The 16,594-nt window shown below is 35.1% G+C and overlaps 1 protein-coding gene across 1 annotated transcript; it reads right to left on the bottom strand.

Annotated features, from left to right (window-relative positions):
- Positions 1 to 5,679: 5,679 nt before the first annotated feature.
- pfdn4 (prefoldin subunit 4) lies at positions 5,680 to 10,398 on the bottom strand. Its single transcript, XM_046868833.1, has 4 exons — positions 10,272 to 10,398; positions 8,441 to 8,548; positions 8,204 to 8,344; positions 5,680 to 6,084 (listed from the first exon to the last, which is right to left on the bottom strand). The coding sequence occupies exons 1-4, from the start codon at positions 10,296 to 10,298 to the stop codon at positions 5,953 to 5,955; spliced, it is 408 nt and encodes a 135-aa protein (XP_046724789.1). The 5' UTR covers positions 10,299 to 10,398; the 3' UTR covers positions 5,680 to 5,952.
- Between the last annotated feature and the right edge of the window lie 6,196 nt (positions 10,399 to 16,594).

Below are 16,594 nucleotides of genomic sequence, written 5' to 3'. Positions count from 1 at the left end.
ACAGGTTGGGGTCTCCTAGTAAAGTGAAGGGAAGGTTTTATTCTGTCACATCCAAAGATATCCTGTACAAATACAGTACAGACCAAAAGTTTGGACACACCTTCTCATTCAAAGAGTTTTCTTTATTTTCATGACTATGAAAATTGTAGAGTCACACTGAAGGCATCAAGGGCTATTTGACCAAGAAGGAGAGTGATGGGGTGCTGCGCCAGATGACCTGGCCTCCACAGTCACCGGACCTGAACCCAATCGAGATGGTTTAGGGGTGAGCTGGACCGCAGAGTGAAGGCAAAAGGGCCAACAAGTGCCAAGCATCTCTCGGGGAACTCCTTCAAGACTGTTGGAAGACCATTTCAGGTGACTACCTCTTAAAGCTCATCAAGAGAATGCCAAGAGTGTGCAAAGCAGTAATCAAAGCAAAAGGTGGCTACTTTGAAGAACCTAGAATATGACATTTTTCAGTTGTTTCACACTTTTTTGTTATGTATATAATTCCATATATAATTCCACGTGTTAATTCATAGTTTTGATGCCTTCAGTGTGAATCTACAATTTTCATAGTCATGAAAATAAAGAAAACTCTTTGAATGAGAAGGTGTGTCCAACCATTTGGTCTGTACTGTATGTGCCTCTCACTTTGCGGAAACAGAAGAACCACAAATGGCTTGAAAGTCTGGTGTCCCCATACTTTTGTCAATACAGTGTGTATAAATTATAGTGTGTATATTATATCCATTAATGCAAAGCAACATAAATGGCCAAGGCTCATTTTCGCATTGGGTTTGGGCTTATCTTTAATGAGTCTGCCTACAGACCCATTCTCATTTAAAGCATAATACTAAAAAGCAGGAAGGAAGGATGGATGGATGGATGGATCATAAAAAAAGATTTTGAGATATAGCACCCCGTGCTCGAATGCAGTAGTCTGCGTGCCCAAACAGCTCTATACAGCCATGAATGCTGACAACAAACCTTATACAGGTGACAATAATCTTAAATTGTCTCCAATATGCTGATATTTTGTTCGGTTGTCAGTTTAGGTATACTATTTACTTTTTTTGTAATGTCAGATAGGAAAAAAAAAATCTCTTTTTAACATCTATTCAGTGGAACACTAAACACGTCCAGCTGGTGCCAAACACTGTCATTAGGTGTGACACTTTACAAAACTCTGTGTTTCAGGGAACTGATTACTTTTTTTTTTCTGGAACAATGCGACCTATATTGTTACTCCTCAATCTACAGCATGACTGAGTGGAAAGACTGAATGGTATATCACAAAAAACAATCTTTTTATTGTGCTGTCTTTGCTGGCTGCATGCAAACGCAAACATACAGCCTGCTCAGTGCAATAGGATTTAGAGATAAATGACTATTATAATGAATTACGTTGGTTTGGATCATTTCCTGAATACATTGTGTCTATTATGTAGTGGTAATTTTACATCTGACTACTATATCACTACTTTCAGTCACGTTAGCATTGAAGTAAAGCAATGTCGGTTACTTTTTATATGCTACAGGTTTGTGTGGTGTTTAGAAATATGTATGTATTTATGTGTATTCATATGCTATGTTTTATCAAATAGCATTTCATTAGACTGTGCACCAGAGTTTTCTACATGTCCATCAAATGCCTCTTTGGCACCAGTTTGTTTTAATAAGTCAGAAAAACAGCCTCAAGCCTGCTTGTCAGTTGTTTGAATCAGACTCACCCTGTAAAACATTCATAGCAGTTACTGAGATCCCAACTGATCCCCTGACTTAGCCTTTTCACCAGACCTGATTAATCATGTGAAGCACATATGTCTGAAGTATATGGTCTACACATGTGCCTAATTATCTGTTCTATACTTGTTAAAATCAGTGGCTGGTTGTGCATTTCACACCAAAGCCTTCACTGATGTCCTACCTGAACCAATCCACTTCTTAATAACATTATTTTGATGCCACGGATACAGAAACCAGCAATATTATATAGAAATACAGTATAACGGAGAGCTGCATCACGGACAGGTATCTCATTGTCAGGGATCCTTCAGCCACACCTTCACTAAAACCACACATTCCTCCTAGCAGCTCCCCACTACTAATCACACACACCTGACACTCATCAGCTCACCCAGTATATAAGCACACACTTCCAAGCACTCCCCGTCCGTTCTACTGATTAGTCTGGTGAACATCTCAGGACCTTACTGACTACCATTCCTTTGGACTTATCTTGTTGTGGATTTACCCTGTGGATTTATCTCATGGACTACTCTTTGCTGGTGTAATTCTGTGTTCCCGTGTTTACAGCTGGTTTGGTTTCTCTACTTTCCCTAATTTCATTAAAGCACCTTCATTCTGTCGAACTTCGGCTTCTGCTTGTTCTTCCGGCCTAACACTCATACAGCTCGAATCAATGCCATTACTAATTAAAGAAATCCAGTGAATACAATTCAACAAGTTTCCTTTCACTGCAGCCACAGCTGTACCACCTGCATACATCATCTCTAGCAGAAGCATCGATATTAACTTCATAAAATGGGTTTTGCCATTTTGTGCATTTTTCATGCATTACAGTTTGCGAATTCTGATCCTAATTCTTTTACTTTACTTTCAAATGATTTATATTCATATGATTTAATGTAAGTACTGTGATCAATAACTTAGCAATTACTTTTGTCAAACTTAATCATTTCATATGCTAGAAAAGGCTTCAATGTTGATGTGACTATGAACCTGCAAATCAGTCAATAAGCATTAATATTTTTGACACTAGTGTTGTATCATGAGGATCAGTTTTCACATGAAATCACTTAAAAAGTGAAGTTTGATATTTACTTAACAGGAATAGAATTTCTTTTTCTCCTGTGCCTATGTTCATCATCCACAAACAAATCAGTGTTTAATCATTAAGTCATATACATATTCTGGGATCAGTGCTCAGTCTCCACCTCCTGAAAGGTTTTTCAAAGAAGAATTGATCACTCAAAGAAGAAACAGGGGGAAACCTCAATATTTCTTGTTTCCTTAAAAAAATCCTTTAGATAGGTGAAGTAATGTAGAAACTTTATGTGGACAGTGTGAATATGGCTTGTATTGCGGATTATATTTTGTTTAAAAGTTTATATAAGAGTGGAGGAAGGTGCACACACGTGGACTATGTTCTCTGTAGGAGAAGGAGATTGGAGACTGTAAGGTGTTGGCAGGGGACAGTGTAGCTAGACAGCATCGAATGGTGGTCTGTAAGATGGTTTTGGAGGTGAAGAAGAAGAGTGGAAAGTCGGTTGGACCAGATGCCATACCGGTAGAAGCATAGAGATGTTTAGGAGAGATGGCAGTGGAGTTTTTAACAAGATTGTTTAAGATTTTGGAAGATGAGTAGATGCCTGAGGAAGAGAGAAGGAGTGTGCTGGTCCCGATCTTTAAGAATAAGTGAGATGTGCAGACCTGCAGTAACTACAGAGGAATAAAGTTGATCAGTCACACCATGAAGTTATGGGAAAGAGTCGTGGAAGCAAGGATGAGAGAAGAGGGCAGTGGGCAGGGCAGGACGTTTTTGGAGACAAGGTGAGGGAAGCGAGATTGAGATGGTTTGGACATGTGCAGAGGAGGGACATGGGGTTTATCTGCAGGAGAATGCTGAGGATGGAGCCTCCAGGAAGGAGGAAAAGAGGAAGGCCAAGGAGGAGGTTCATGGATGTGGTGAGGGAGGACATGCAGGTGGTTGGGTTGAAAAAGGCAGATGTAGAGGACAGAGGGGTATGGAGACGGATAATCTGCTGTGGCGACCCCTAAAGCTTTCAAAAATTGGAATACAACACTAATCTTTACAGTACTTGGTATCAAACTAAAAATAAAATTAAGTGGTATTGCATCTTTAGTTGTTCAAAGGGTCCGAGCATAAATTCCAGCATGCAACTCTTCATCTTTTAACAGAGAGTGCGATGTACTAGGATAGCTTTAAGGATCTATAAGCTACTGTGCTTTAAAAGATTGGACGATATCTCAAACACCTTGTCTGTAAAAAAGGGAAACCAAAGAGTGCATAATTAATCTAACTAAAATTGTTACATGGCTTTACTTGATAATTAAATCTCAGAAGGTATCACTGAATAAAAAGTCATCATATTAAAATAAATAATACATACTAAACCTGCCTGCTTTTATGTAATAAACTACATTTAGCTCTTTTGGGGCTTTGTAGCAAAATGAGATGTACACAAATCATTACCTGGTTTGAGAGGACTCTTTACACATCATACACATCTTGCTATCGAAGGTAATTTTATGTTTATATATTTTAAACGGGGTGAGGTAAATGTTTGACATTTTAAAGCTTTATATATGTTTATTCCAATAAACAATATGCCACTCAAGATTTCTCACTATAACCCACGTAAAACATATTTTCATGCATTTCACTGTATGCACATGGGCATGGTTAAAACCAGCATCCATAAACATCCTCTACAACTGTTTACCTGAAATCTTTTAACAAATTGGGGAAGAAACACATATGGCTGAAAAATGTTAGATGTCCCAATATTTTGTCCTTGTCATAATGCTTAGTAACCTGGACTTTTTGTCCTTGTAAACCATTTATACCAGTTGACACACACACACAAATCTCAGTAACTTTGGCCATGGAATAGTTGGGGCCAGACTGTCAAGTTTGAATATTTCAAAACTGCAATATGGTAGACACTTCAAGGACTTGAAACATAAGGAAAAAGATTCTTTGGTTTAATGAGACAGAATTTTGGGTTAAATTCCAAGCACTCCATTTAGCAAGACCATGTTATCAACTAGCTAAAACCCATCCATACAGTGGCAGCATAATTCTATAAAGGCAGGCAAAAATGGGAAGTCTGTGAAAATCCAAATTGTGGAAAACATGAAAACAGTCAAATACTATTAGGTCCTTCAGGAAAACCTGGTGCAGATATCACACATTCTCAGTTTGGGGTGCAGTTTTAAATTTGAGAAGAAGAAAAAATCAGGTGTGGAAAGTTTATAGACTTAACATAGAAAACAGAAGTACGGAATAAATGGATTAAATACTTTGAGAGTTCAGTTTTTGATTTTTAATATAGTCACAAAATAACTTTATAATAGTATTTTTCAAGTGGATATTATGGGTTATTGTGTGTAGATTAATGGCAAGAAGTAAATTGAATTGATTTTATAATATCTCTAACAGTCTATACCAGTATACTTCCAATATGATCAAGACCACACCACAATGTCTAAACATGATCAATATCTTAGTATGCAATCTAAGGATTCCAGTGATTTCCTAAATATGTTCTAGTTAATATAATACACATAAAACATCTACCATACGTTACAGTAAAGTTCATTAGAAGTGATTTTCGACATGACCATAGTTGAGCAATACAACTGGATTCTTCTTCTCACGAGTTGTTTTTAGCTTGTTCTTCGGGAATAGAGTGTTATTGCAGTGCTGCTGATTGAATCTCGCAGGTTCACAAGATCTCAAACACTACATTAATCATCTCCTTTGTTATTTTTATGTATGATTTCCAGGCAAAATTTTCACAGGAAACTTTTTACCTCTTTAAACATTTAATTCACATATTTAACCCTTAAGGCTTGGACTCGATTATTTTTTAAAGGGTGTGGGATTTAAAGCTGCAGGATACAGTTTTGAAATCACAAACAAAAATCTACTAGAAAAATAACCAAACAAGTTTATTCATCAGTGAATATATCATTTTTATTTGAACAGCCATAACTGCTCTGTACTGGGAGTACTCATGATCAGCCTCTCTGTAAAAACAAACAAATCCACCTCCTATGCTACAAGTGCAGAAACAAAACAAACCAATACAAGACTGGAGCAATTATTAGTGATTGGAAAACTTTAAATAGATCTGGTTGCAAGTTCCATATAGGAAACTGGTGGTGTCCGTTTGTGAACAAGTCCGCATACTGAAGCGTTTAGCTTTCATCTGCTTCCAGATTAATGTTGTTCCCAAATTTGGCGTACAACTGGACCTTCAGATCTCCAAGCACATCCTGTATCGAGGTCACACGACTTTCTAAAGATTTGATTTCTTCCTTCAAAGATTCCTGAAGACAGGGGGGGAAAAAATTCAAAAGCATTTTATTAAACATTTTACTTGATGGAAAAGTCTAGAACAGAAAAACCAGCCAACGTATCAGTGTGGCTAAAAAAAAAGAATGGGTTTTAATATCGACTGCAAGAAACCAAAAAATGTGTGGAAATCTTACAATTTTATGCTTCTATTTACATTTTATTTACTTGATTTTTATGGTTCAAAATTAAACAAGTATATATAAATATGTATATGGATTTAAAAATAATTTTATTTTTCATCATTGGTTTGCTTTTGGGGATAACTTTGAAAAATGCTGTTTACTAAATATACAGTACATGTGCCATAGATTTGCTTTTTTGAATGTCCCACTCCAGATTTAGTCTCTGTTTGCTGTTATAATAAGCCCCACTCTTCTGGTCAGATGTCGAGCTAGATGTTGGAGTGTGTTTGTGAAGATTTTTGCTCTGGTGTAGGTTGAGGAGGCCTTGGGTGAAGCCAATGTGCCAATTCATGTTCAGTAGTGTTGAGGTCAGAGCTCTATAGCAGGACACTTAAGATCTTCCACTCCAACCCGTGTAAACCATATCTTCATGGAACTGGCATTGTGAACAGGAGCACCATCATGCTCGAACAGGTTTTAGTCTCCAAGATCAAGTGAATGGAAAATTTAATTTCTATACAGTTGTGCGCCTCTAATTTTGTGGTAATAGTTTGGTGGAAAAAACACATTTGGTTGGAAAAAAAATTAGGTGTCGCAACACTTTTGTCCTTTATAGGATGTGTAGCACTCGCACTCACTTTCCTGTACCAACATTCTTTACGCTGTGTTGCATTTGCAATTGTCAATGACAGTAGTTTAGTAAATTGTCTTGTGAATTTTTGAATAAAAAAATTTTAAAATACAAAAAAAATTTAAAAGCCTTCTTCGCTCATATTAAACAAAGTTGCCAGACACATGCAAAAGAGAAACTCTTTTCAGTTCAGGAAAATATAGTCTTTAGAATTACACACAGAAATTAAAAGAAATGTACACTTGTACAGTACAGTTGTTGAAAAAGTATTATGGCTTTATGTTGGTGAAATTGAAAAGCGTTTCATCAACAGCTTCCTTTTTTTTTGCACTTTTACCTTCTAAAATTAATGAGTGCGAGTGCTGAGGACGGACCTATAAAGCCTATTAAATCACAGCATTGATATATTCAGATGCAGCTCTGGCAATAGAACCAGCTGCATGTTATGTTATGTTTATATAATTATTATATATAAAAAAAATAATGAAGAATTTGAATACTTCATTACTTTAGTAACAAATATACAGACTTTGATGTTAACCTTTTTTTTTTTTTTTGGTACAAATGTGTTTGGTACATGTATGGTAAGAGTTTCCAGTACTGGCAAGTAACTATATTCTAATATAATATAACTATATTCTATTTTTACCAAAAAAATAAATAAAAAATGAAAATCTTAAAAAAGTAAATAAATAACCCATTAAAGCAAAAAAAACAATGAAAAACAAAACAAAAAAAAAATGTAATCTACAAAGCCAATAAATAAATAGGCAAAAAAAGAAGGAAGCTAAAATACAATAAAAAAAAAAGCTTCATCTTTATTTAAAAAAAAAAAAAAAAAAAAAAAAACAATAAAGCTGAACAAAAATTTGACAATAAACAAACAAATAAAACCAGGTTATTTTAAATCATGGTCTTCAACACTAGTTAAGCAAAACAAAACCTTTATTTACTATATAATTTAAGCTAAATATAAATCTTAAATTATAAGAAAAATAAATAAATAAATAACCTGATGTAAGAAAAACAATTCAGTCGTTTTTCCCCTAAAACTCTGAACAGCTCAAACTTTCCAGACTAACAAGTTTACAACATTCATGGAGCATTATATTTAAAAGTGAAGACGAGTGTCTGCAGCATAAAGATTAGGACACTGCTGTTTTCACAGCACTGGAATAAAAAATAATCCCCTTTTTGTACAAATCCCTGTTTTTTTTTCTTAAATACATTTGTGACTAAAAATCACTTTTGTTTAAAAATCGCATGATTGATAAAAGTGATAACAGTTGTTGTTTGTGACATTTGCTTGAGTTATGCTTTAAAGGGGAACTTGCTGACCTTAGCAGCCTCTAGCATCTCCTGCGTCTCCTCCTGCGTGTGGCTGATGAAAACATCTCCGATATGATACGGGATCAGGAGATCGTCGTCTTCCAGCATCATGAGGTCATCACTCGCATCCTCTAAATTCTGTAAAGATTTCTGAGAAGGGAAAAAACAGGTAAAATACGACAAATCACAAGTGTGGAGCATCAGAATATGAAGAATTCGGTCAATAAACTGAAATCACAGGCTTACTTTTTTGGCTTCTATTTCATCCTTGAACTCGGTCATGCGATTTGTGCTTCTAGCAAACTTGTTAATCTTCTGCTGGTCTTCAAATGTGACATTGACATCTTCGACCGCCTGAGAAGGAGATAAGCACTTTACTCTCAACACACAGGACTTTTTTTTATTTTTCAGCATTTTCAAAAAATACACCGTATGATTTTTTTTTTTTACTTCCATTTTCAACACATTCCACTTATCGTCTAGTAGATCACCAACTAACTGCGTCTCCGATTGGTCCGAATTGTTTTGAACAGCCAGGAATAGACCCTCACGATCACTCGTTACAACCATGATAAGCAGAAAAGCATCTCAACATGCACAAAACATCTAAACTTGAGGTTGATGGGCTACAACAGCAAAACAGCGGGTCGGGTTACTCTCGTCTCTACCAAGAGCAAGAATCTGAGACTATTCTGGGCATACATTAAACATCACCTGGTCCAGTTTCCTGTTTTTTCCGTTTTCAACTGTCCAGTTTGGGTCATTGTGTCCATGAGACCCAGATTCTTGTCCTTGGCTTTCAGGAGTAAAATCTGATGTGTTCTTCTACAGTTGTAGCTCATACATCTCAAGGCTTGATATGCTGTGTGTGATGCTTCACAGCAATCACAGTTCTCTTCATTCTAATGTTTATGCATAATGTTTATGCATGATGTCAATGTTATTATTAGTAAAAAAAATAACCCCTCATAAAAAGAATATAAACATGAATAAACTCAAATTCTTTAAAACCATTTTTTAAAGAAAAATTTAAATGAGATCTCTTTAAAAAAAACCAATAAAATCTTTAAATAAATAATCTTTCAAAAAAAAAAAACTTCTTTGAAAAAAATCTTACAAAAAGAGAAAAGAAACAAAAAAATCTTCCTCTTTTTAAAAAAAAAAAAAATTATTTAACCATTAGAGTCTAACAAAGGAGATAGATCAAATAAAGAACGTGCATGACAAACTTCTTCAAAACCATTCATATCTTTTATTAAAAAAAAGAAAAAGAAAAAAAACAAGAGAAGGGAGAAAAGAACGCTCTCATATCTATCTATCTATCTATCTATCTATCTATCTATCTATCTATCTATCTATCTATCTCCTGCTCCCTTAAATTCAGTATTTTAAATCATAGTCTTTAAAGCTATTCAAGCAAAACTTGATCTTTATGTAATATATATATATTTAAAGCTAAATATAAACCTTTATATAAATCTGTATCCCATCAGACTCTCACTGTAACTGCACCGGGAATTTACATGTCCCCCAGGTGACGTCAGCACTAATGGAAGAACAGCATGATACATGCTTTTATGTATCAGCATCAAATAACAAATTAGTCCCAGGATCACTAAATATAAACACACAGATTTGATGTGATTAAAGCTAAACGTCTCCTTGACACAATCGTGATTAGAAGAAGCAGAAATGTACAATGCGGGTAAAACTCATTACATTACACACCCAGATTCAGGACAGTTTTTCTTTGTTTTGTTTTGGATTCAGGACGGTTGATGCACTTGTTAGTAAATAGTGTACTGCATATTGTATAGAGTATATTGTACAAAACGGTTTCAAAATCAAGTGCACAATCGCCAAATAAGGAGCTCTGTAATGCAGGATTACTGGTTCTGGTTCTAATGGGCATGGCTCTCAAGCTAACGGTCCAGCAACAGAATTAGCATCAAATTAAACTTCCTAGATAATCACACACACAAACTATCAGTCACAGAAAACCTATAACCACCAACCAAACCTGTAAAAAAAAGCGAATAACATTTATAAATCTAATAAACAGCTCAGACAGACTTACAACAGATTTCTTGACGGAGGCCGCCATCTTAAAACGGAAGTAGTGGAAGTCCTTATGGCGTTCTTCCAGCCCGTGTTTCTAAAAAAAATCCCGCCTTCCTCACTCTGATTGGCTGTTCTTTCATCGTCACATTCTGATTGGATAATTCGCCTTGTCATTAAAAGCGAAAGGAGCCGGAATTGATGAAAATGCGGACAGGGAGAATAATGGCCAAGTAATCATGATTATTTTAGGATTCTGTTTCTTTTAACCTGAATAGATTTTTTTTTGTTACGACGATCAAAATTATTGAAATAAAACTATGATTACTGGTCAAAAGTGTTTGCAACAGTTAAGAGACACTAATGTGTTGTACATTTGGGAGGTGAAATAAGAACGTGGTAGAAATACTGCCACCTAGTGGAATGAAAACAACAGTGTTAATGTTACAATGTAATAATAATTTATAATATTATTGCTGTTGTTTTTGTTGTTATTATAATGTATTCAAGCTATTCAATGTGTATTAATAAAGAAAATTCTTGTAAGCGTACTGCTTATGAATGTATACCTGTATTTATATATGAAAAGGATACAGGGATTGCTTAATTTTGACACTTTTAAAGGCCACATTGAATTTATTATCAGAGCCACAAATCCAGCCACCAGTCTGGGGTCTGGTGTATTCTCAAAACCTTTGGGACGAGTTCAACAAATATAATCAATTATGGTTTGCTTCTTTAAAGAATATCAATTGTTAAATGTTAAGCAGCTTTAAATTCGGGCCAAACTTTCAGAACTATTCATTTTCTCTTACAAATAGCAATAATGTGGAATAACATTGACTTGGCCTCAGGAATAAGGGAGGTATTAGTGCCCACCAATGAACAGTTGATAAACTCAACAATGATGGAACTATAATGAATAGACATTCAGGGTCACCCAGATGAGGATGGGTTCCCTCTTGAGTCTGCTTTCTCTCAAGGTTTTTTCCTTATACCATGTGGTAGTTTAGTGGATAACTTCTGATCAGGAAGGTCATGGATTTAAATCCCAGCACCACTAAGCTGCTACTGCTGGACCCTTGTGCAAGGTCCTTAAACCCCCTTAATTATTCAGCCGTATAAATGAGATAACATTAAGTCGCTTTGGATAAGAGTGTCTGCCAAAAGCTGTAAATATAAATCTTTTTTCCCCGCCACTGTCGCCACTGGCTTTCTCATTAGGGATAAACTTATAGGGATTAATTTATGACTCTAAAATGTATATTTGCAGTCTATTAAATTCTATTAAGCTGCACATGTGCATTGTTAAACGTGCTTTACTAATAATGTTTTTTAAAATTAATTGAATTATAAATTATATAGTCACAGAAGAACCCAAGAGGGATCGCCATCATGCTTCATACTGGGGGTGGAATCCTCAGGGTGATAAACAGCATTTCCAGGATTTAAACCAATTTCTGAGGCCTTTTTTTATTTTTTGCTTTACATGCTGTTTAAAAAAGTGTTTAAAAAAATTACAAATAAATATATATATATATATATATATATATATATATATATATATATATATATATATATATATATATATATATATATATATATTATCAATGTTCTCTTTTGCTTGATTCTTGTTCATCTTTGTCTCTTCAGTAAACATCCACACAGTAAACATCAAGCTTGCTGCACCCTAAGGCAAATATTAGCACAATGCTGGCAGGCTGTTTTATGACGATTTTATTATTGATTTAGATTTATGCATACCAGCTAAGACATAACTAATAAATTCCAGCCCTGTGCACGACTGTGTCATAATTTTTTTTAGTCTTTTATTTATTTTGCGTAAAATAGTTCACGTTTTTAGGCATTTCTTTGTTAACTAATTATCCAGATAAGACTTATTTGAATAAATATGGATTTTTGCACTGCCGAATCTATACACAGTGAAATTCCTGAGGGGTCTTTAAAGACTTTGATGCCTGATGTCTAAGGAATTCCTTTCATGATGGCAGAGGGCAACCAGAAAGGAATTTCTCTTCCGCCTCCACTGTATACATTTACAATGTGACATTTACACTGTAACTCCGGCCTCCATTTATTACCACATTATTAACTCTGAGCCACAGCTGATCGTTCTGAGGCATTGCTTATGGCATATTTTTTTTCACTTTACATACCAATTATACATTGAATGAGGCTATGAACTTAAGTATGTCAACTTCTTTGCTCAGATAACGTTATTTTGAAATAAAATAATCATTTGAGCAAAACACATTCTTCTAAACCTGTACAATAATATAATGTCTATTAATTAAAGCCACAGAGCTTAGCTTTTATATTCTGAACACACACACACACACACACACACACACACACACACACACACACACATAATTTTTTAATTGCATTGTCTTGGTTACCTGCTAATTCAAATCACATGTTAAAATATAATTTTTAATCTAGGCTTAATATATATTTAAAATAAAATATTGATGCTAAAGAAGTTCTTGGGTTTGGATGTCTAGGAGAACCCATAAAGGTTCCCACACACATTATGTCTTTTTCTTCAGTGATCCAAGTAGTCAAAAAGTCTAAAAAACTACACAAATCCAAAGAAGCACTTTTTAAGAGTGAGATGTTCTATTAGATTTCAAATTAGACTTTCTTTCTTTAATATCGTTAGCATGAGACACAAATTTATTTCAAGGAACCTACTGTTTGTGTAGAACGTTTGTGTAACTGTCTGGAGTGTTTCAAATTCTAAAAATGAAAAAACTCAAGAAAAACGGACACTGGTGCTCAGATAATGAATATATATTAAATGTATATATGTAATGTAATATATGTAATATATACTCAATGCTTGCAGGCTTTAGATTTCAACATACCGTATTTATAAGCCGCTACTTTTTTCCCACTCTTTGAACCCCGCGGCTTAAACAACAAAGCAGCTAATTTATGGATTTTTCCTGCATTTTTCCCGGTTTTAAAAACTTCAAGCCAAAAAACTGAGCCCCATAACATTAGACCAATGAAATTGCCGAACGGGTTCAGGTGAACCAATGAAACTCTTTATATTAAATCAGATGCGCTCCCACTGAATCGGGCCGCACCACATCATAAATATGGATGAGGTTTCTCTGACGTTTGACCTGCGCTCACTCGGACTGTCTACAGGAAATGCTAATCATTCGTCACGCTGAAAACAACCGGGCATGAAAAAACACTTCACCTGTGTTCTGAGCTGCACGGCATCGGGAGAAAAACTTAACCGATGGTGATTTTTAAACGCACGACGATGCCGAAAGATAAACTCCCGAGAGAAATAGTTGTGAAAGGAAGGAGGAAGACAGTGAACAATGACTTTCTTGGTAGGCTACTGTTTAGATACAAGCCGTGTAACAGACACTGTCTTTCATTAAAGCCTGTGTAAAGTTCATTAGTTTCAGTGTAGACACCTGCGGCTTATAGACAGGTGCGGCGTATTTATGTTCAAAATAAAAATCTTTGTCAAATTCAGTGGGTGCGGCTTATATTTGGGTGCGTTTAATAGACCGGAAATTACGGTACATGTTGTAGTATGATTCTGTTCTTTATTGAGTTAGATATGAGGGCAAACTATGGACAGGTCTTATTGTTAAAGCTGATTAATGGCATGCATATTGGGAGGCTAATTGTACTAAATTATGAATAATTTAATCACAAAAGTATCATTTTGGCATACAAAGCAGAAATGTAAACAATGAATACAGAATTGTTGTCACATCAAAAAAATGGGGGATTCTAAAACATTTTCTGACATAAAAAGGTGAATAGACAGACATTTTACAACAATAAATCAAAAGATAGCAGAGGAATAACTGAGTTACTGCAGTCTGATTCCACCGAAAGCCCACCTACCTTGACATTTATAAGAAAGAATTCTCCTTGAAACAATGAAAGGAGGAAACCTTGAGAGGAAAAAGGGAATCTATCTTCATCTGAGTGCCACAGGATAGTATGATTATAAATAATTCCCTTCTATAACTGTGCAATATATGGTCAAAAATGTGCAGTTGTGTAACCAGGAAATTCATTACATCATTTTAATGTTTTTAATGTGAATTAATGTCTATGTTGCTGAAGTTAACTGATCATTCATGGAGATTTTAAAGCAAAAGCTGTCTATTGCAGTTGCAGTCCTGCAGCTATAATAACTGTTATGAACTCATGGTAAGGAGGTTTACTGAAAAATCTTTAAAGAATAATATGTATTTTTAATTCAGAATTTATGAATGTATGTCCCATTATTACTGATACAACCCGGATATACGGACAAAAGTACTGGGACACCTGAATATTCCAAACACATAGATGGAGGCACACAATTTTATAGGATGTCTTTGCATGCAGCAATAGTTTTTCCCTTCACTTAGACTAGGAGACCCCATGAAAACATGAAAACATGGGTTGGAGTGAAATATCTTGAGTCGCCTATCTAGCTATGGTCGGTATTTGGGCATCCTTAACTTTAAGAACCACTCTCTTATATTCAAAATGAATACGTAAATTCTATTACTAAAAAAACCTGATTAATGGTTTCACATTTGTTCTATGTTTGTATTGGAATTATCATCTTTTGCTCTGTATCTACAGTATATTTGCACAGGGAAATGCAGATTAAAAAATAAATGCTTACTTTTTGATGCCACTGGGCTCTTTGGTTTAGCTCTCTAGAGGACATCACATGTCAATATTTTCTTTTTCAGAGCGTTGCCCAAGTAGCACATGATCTAAACCCTGACTAATTACTTTATATTAGAGTATGGTATGTGTTTCTGGGTAATAAATATGCCATTTTTGAGTATATATTATAACTTTGGAATAAAACACAACGTATTCCAAAGAAATGGTATGTTGCAAACACATATGTTCTAGCAGAAATGATGCAGTCGCCAAAACCATCAAACGCTATGATGAAAAAAAGGCTCTCATGAGAACCACCCAAGGAAAAGAAGATCAATAGCTACCTCTGCTGCAGAGGATAAGTTTATTAGAATTACCAGCCTCAGAAACCACCAATTTACAGCATCTCAGATTAAAGCCTACTTCTTGGAGATCATGTGGGAGACATATTTTTTACATCCACTGTTCAGAAGAGAGTGCATGAGTCAGGACTGCATGGTCACATTGTGGCAAAGAAACCATTACTTTCAAAGAACAACAAGCAGAAAAGACTCAAAAACCCCACAAGTAATGGACATTAGATTAGTGGAAAACTGTCCTTTGGTCTTATGAGATTTTTGGTTCTAACTACAATGTTTTTGTTAGATGTAGTGAGGGTGAATGGATGGTTTGTAATATTAGAAAATAAATACTTTCCGATGCTAGAGGGTTTTGTGGTTTCGCTCTCTAAAGGAACCCACATAGCAATATTTTCTTTTTCAGAGTGTTATCCAAGTAACACATGATCCAAACTGTGAGTAAATTCTGTGTTTTATGTGAATTCGAAATAATACATATAGGTTTTTTGATATACCTTATAGAGCTGGAGTGAAACACAACACATCCCATGAACATCTGGCACTTTAAAATGCATATGTTCTAGCAGTAACCCTGACTGAAATATTTCAGAAATTAAAGATAATGATTATCAAGCAAATGCATGTCATTATCTTACTATAATCAGTGTTTGCAAACGTAATATTTTTAAATGCACATGTTAGAGTGTAATCAGATCATTTTTTCTATTTGAAGCTCTCATTTTGTGAGTCACGCGATTTTCAGACGTGTACTGCATCTGTTTTTGGTTTTTCACATGCGATTTCTTTTCACTATTAGCGTTTCTAACAGGGTTTTTTTTAAGAAATTAATTTCTATTTAACATGTGATTATTCAAACATATTTCATTACTTGTGTTCAGATACACAATACATTTTTTGTTGCATTTTATTTGTCACATATTCACATCATATGTGAGCACATCATTCATATTGGTGAGAAAACAAAAGTATACTGTATACTTATTATTAAATATTTGTTTTGTTTTTGTTTTGCATGTAAATATCTGCCATTATGTAGTATATTGTATGTATTATATTGTCATATGATATGTACTCAAACCAGCGCCAAGGAAGCACGTGTTTCACTCCTGGGCAGGAGCCATCCCGAGCAAATACGGCTTGTTTTCAATAGCTCACCTAGTGCCTGAATATCCTTCATACATCCTGTTTAAGGATAGCCACACCTAAGGCAAAAAAGAATGTCTTCCTAATAAGGTGCTCTCAGGACAGGCAGAAAAAAAAAACCTTTATTAAGACTGATCTAAGACCTCTTGTAGATCTGCGTGCAGCATCTGCCAAA

The sequence above is a fragment of the Silurus meridionalis genome, chromosome 16 (assembly GCF_014805685.1).
Source record: "Silurus meridionalis isolate SWU-2019-XX chromosome 16, ASM1480568v1, whole genome shotgun sequence".
Lineage (NCBI taxonomy): Eukaryota > Metazoa > Chordata > Actinopteri > Siluriformes > Siluridae > Silurus > Silurus meridionalis.
This window is presented reverse-complemented; position numbering and strand designations above follow the sequence as displayed.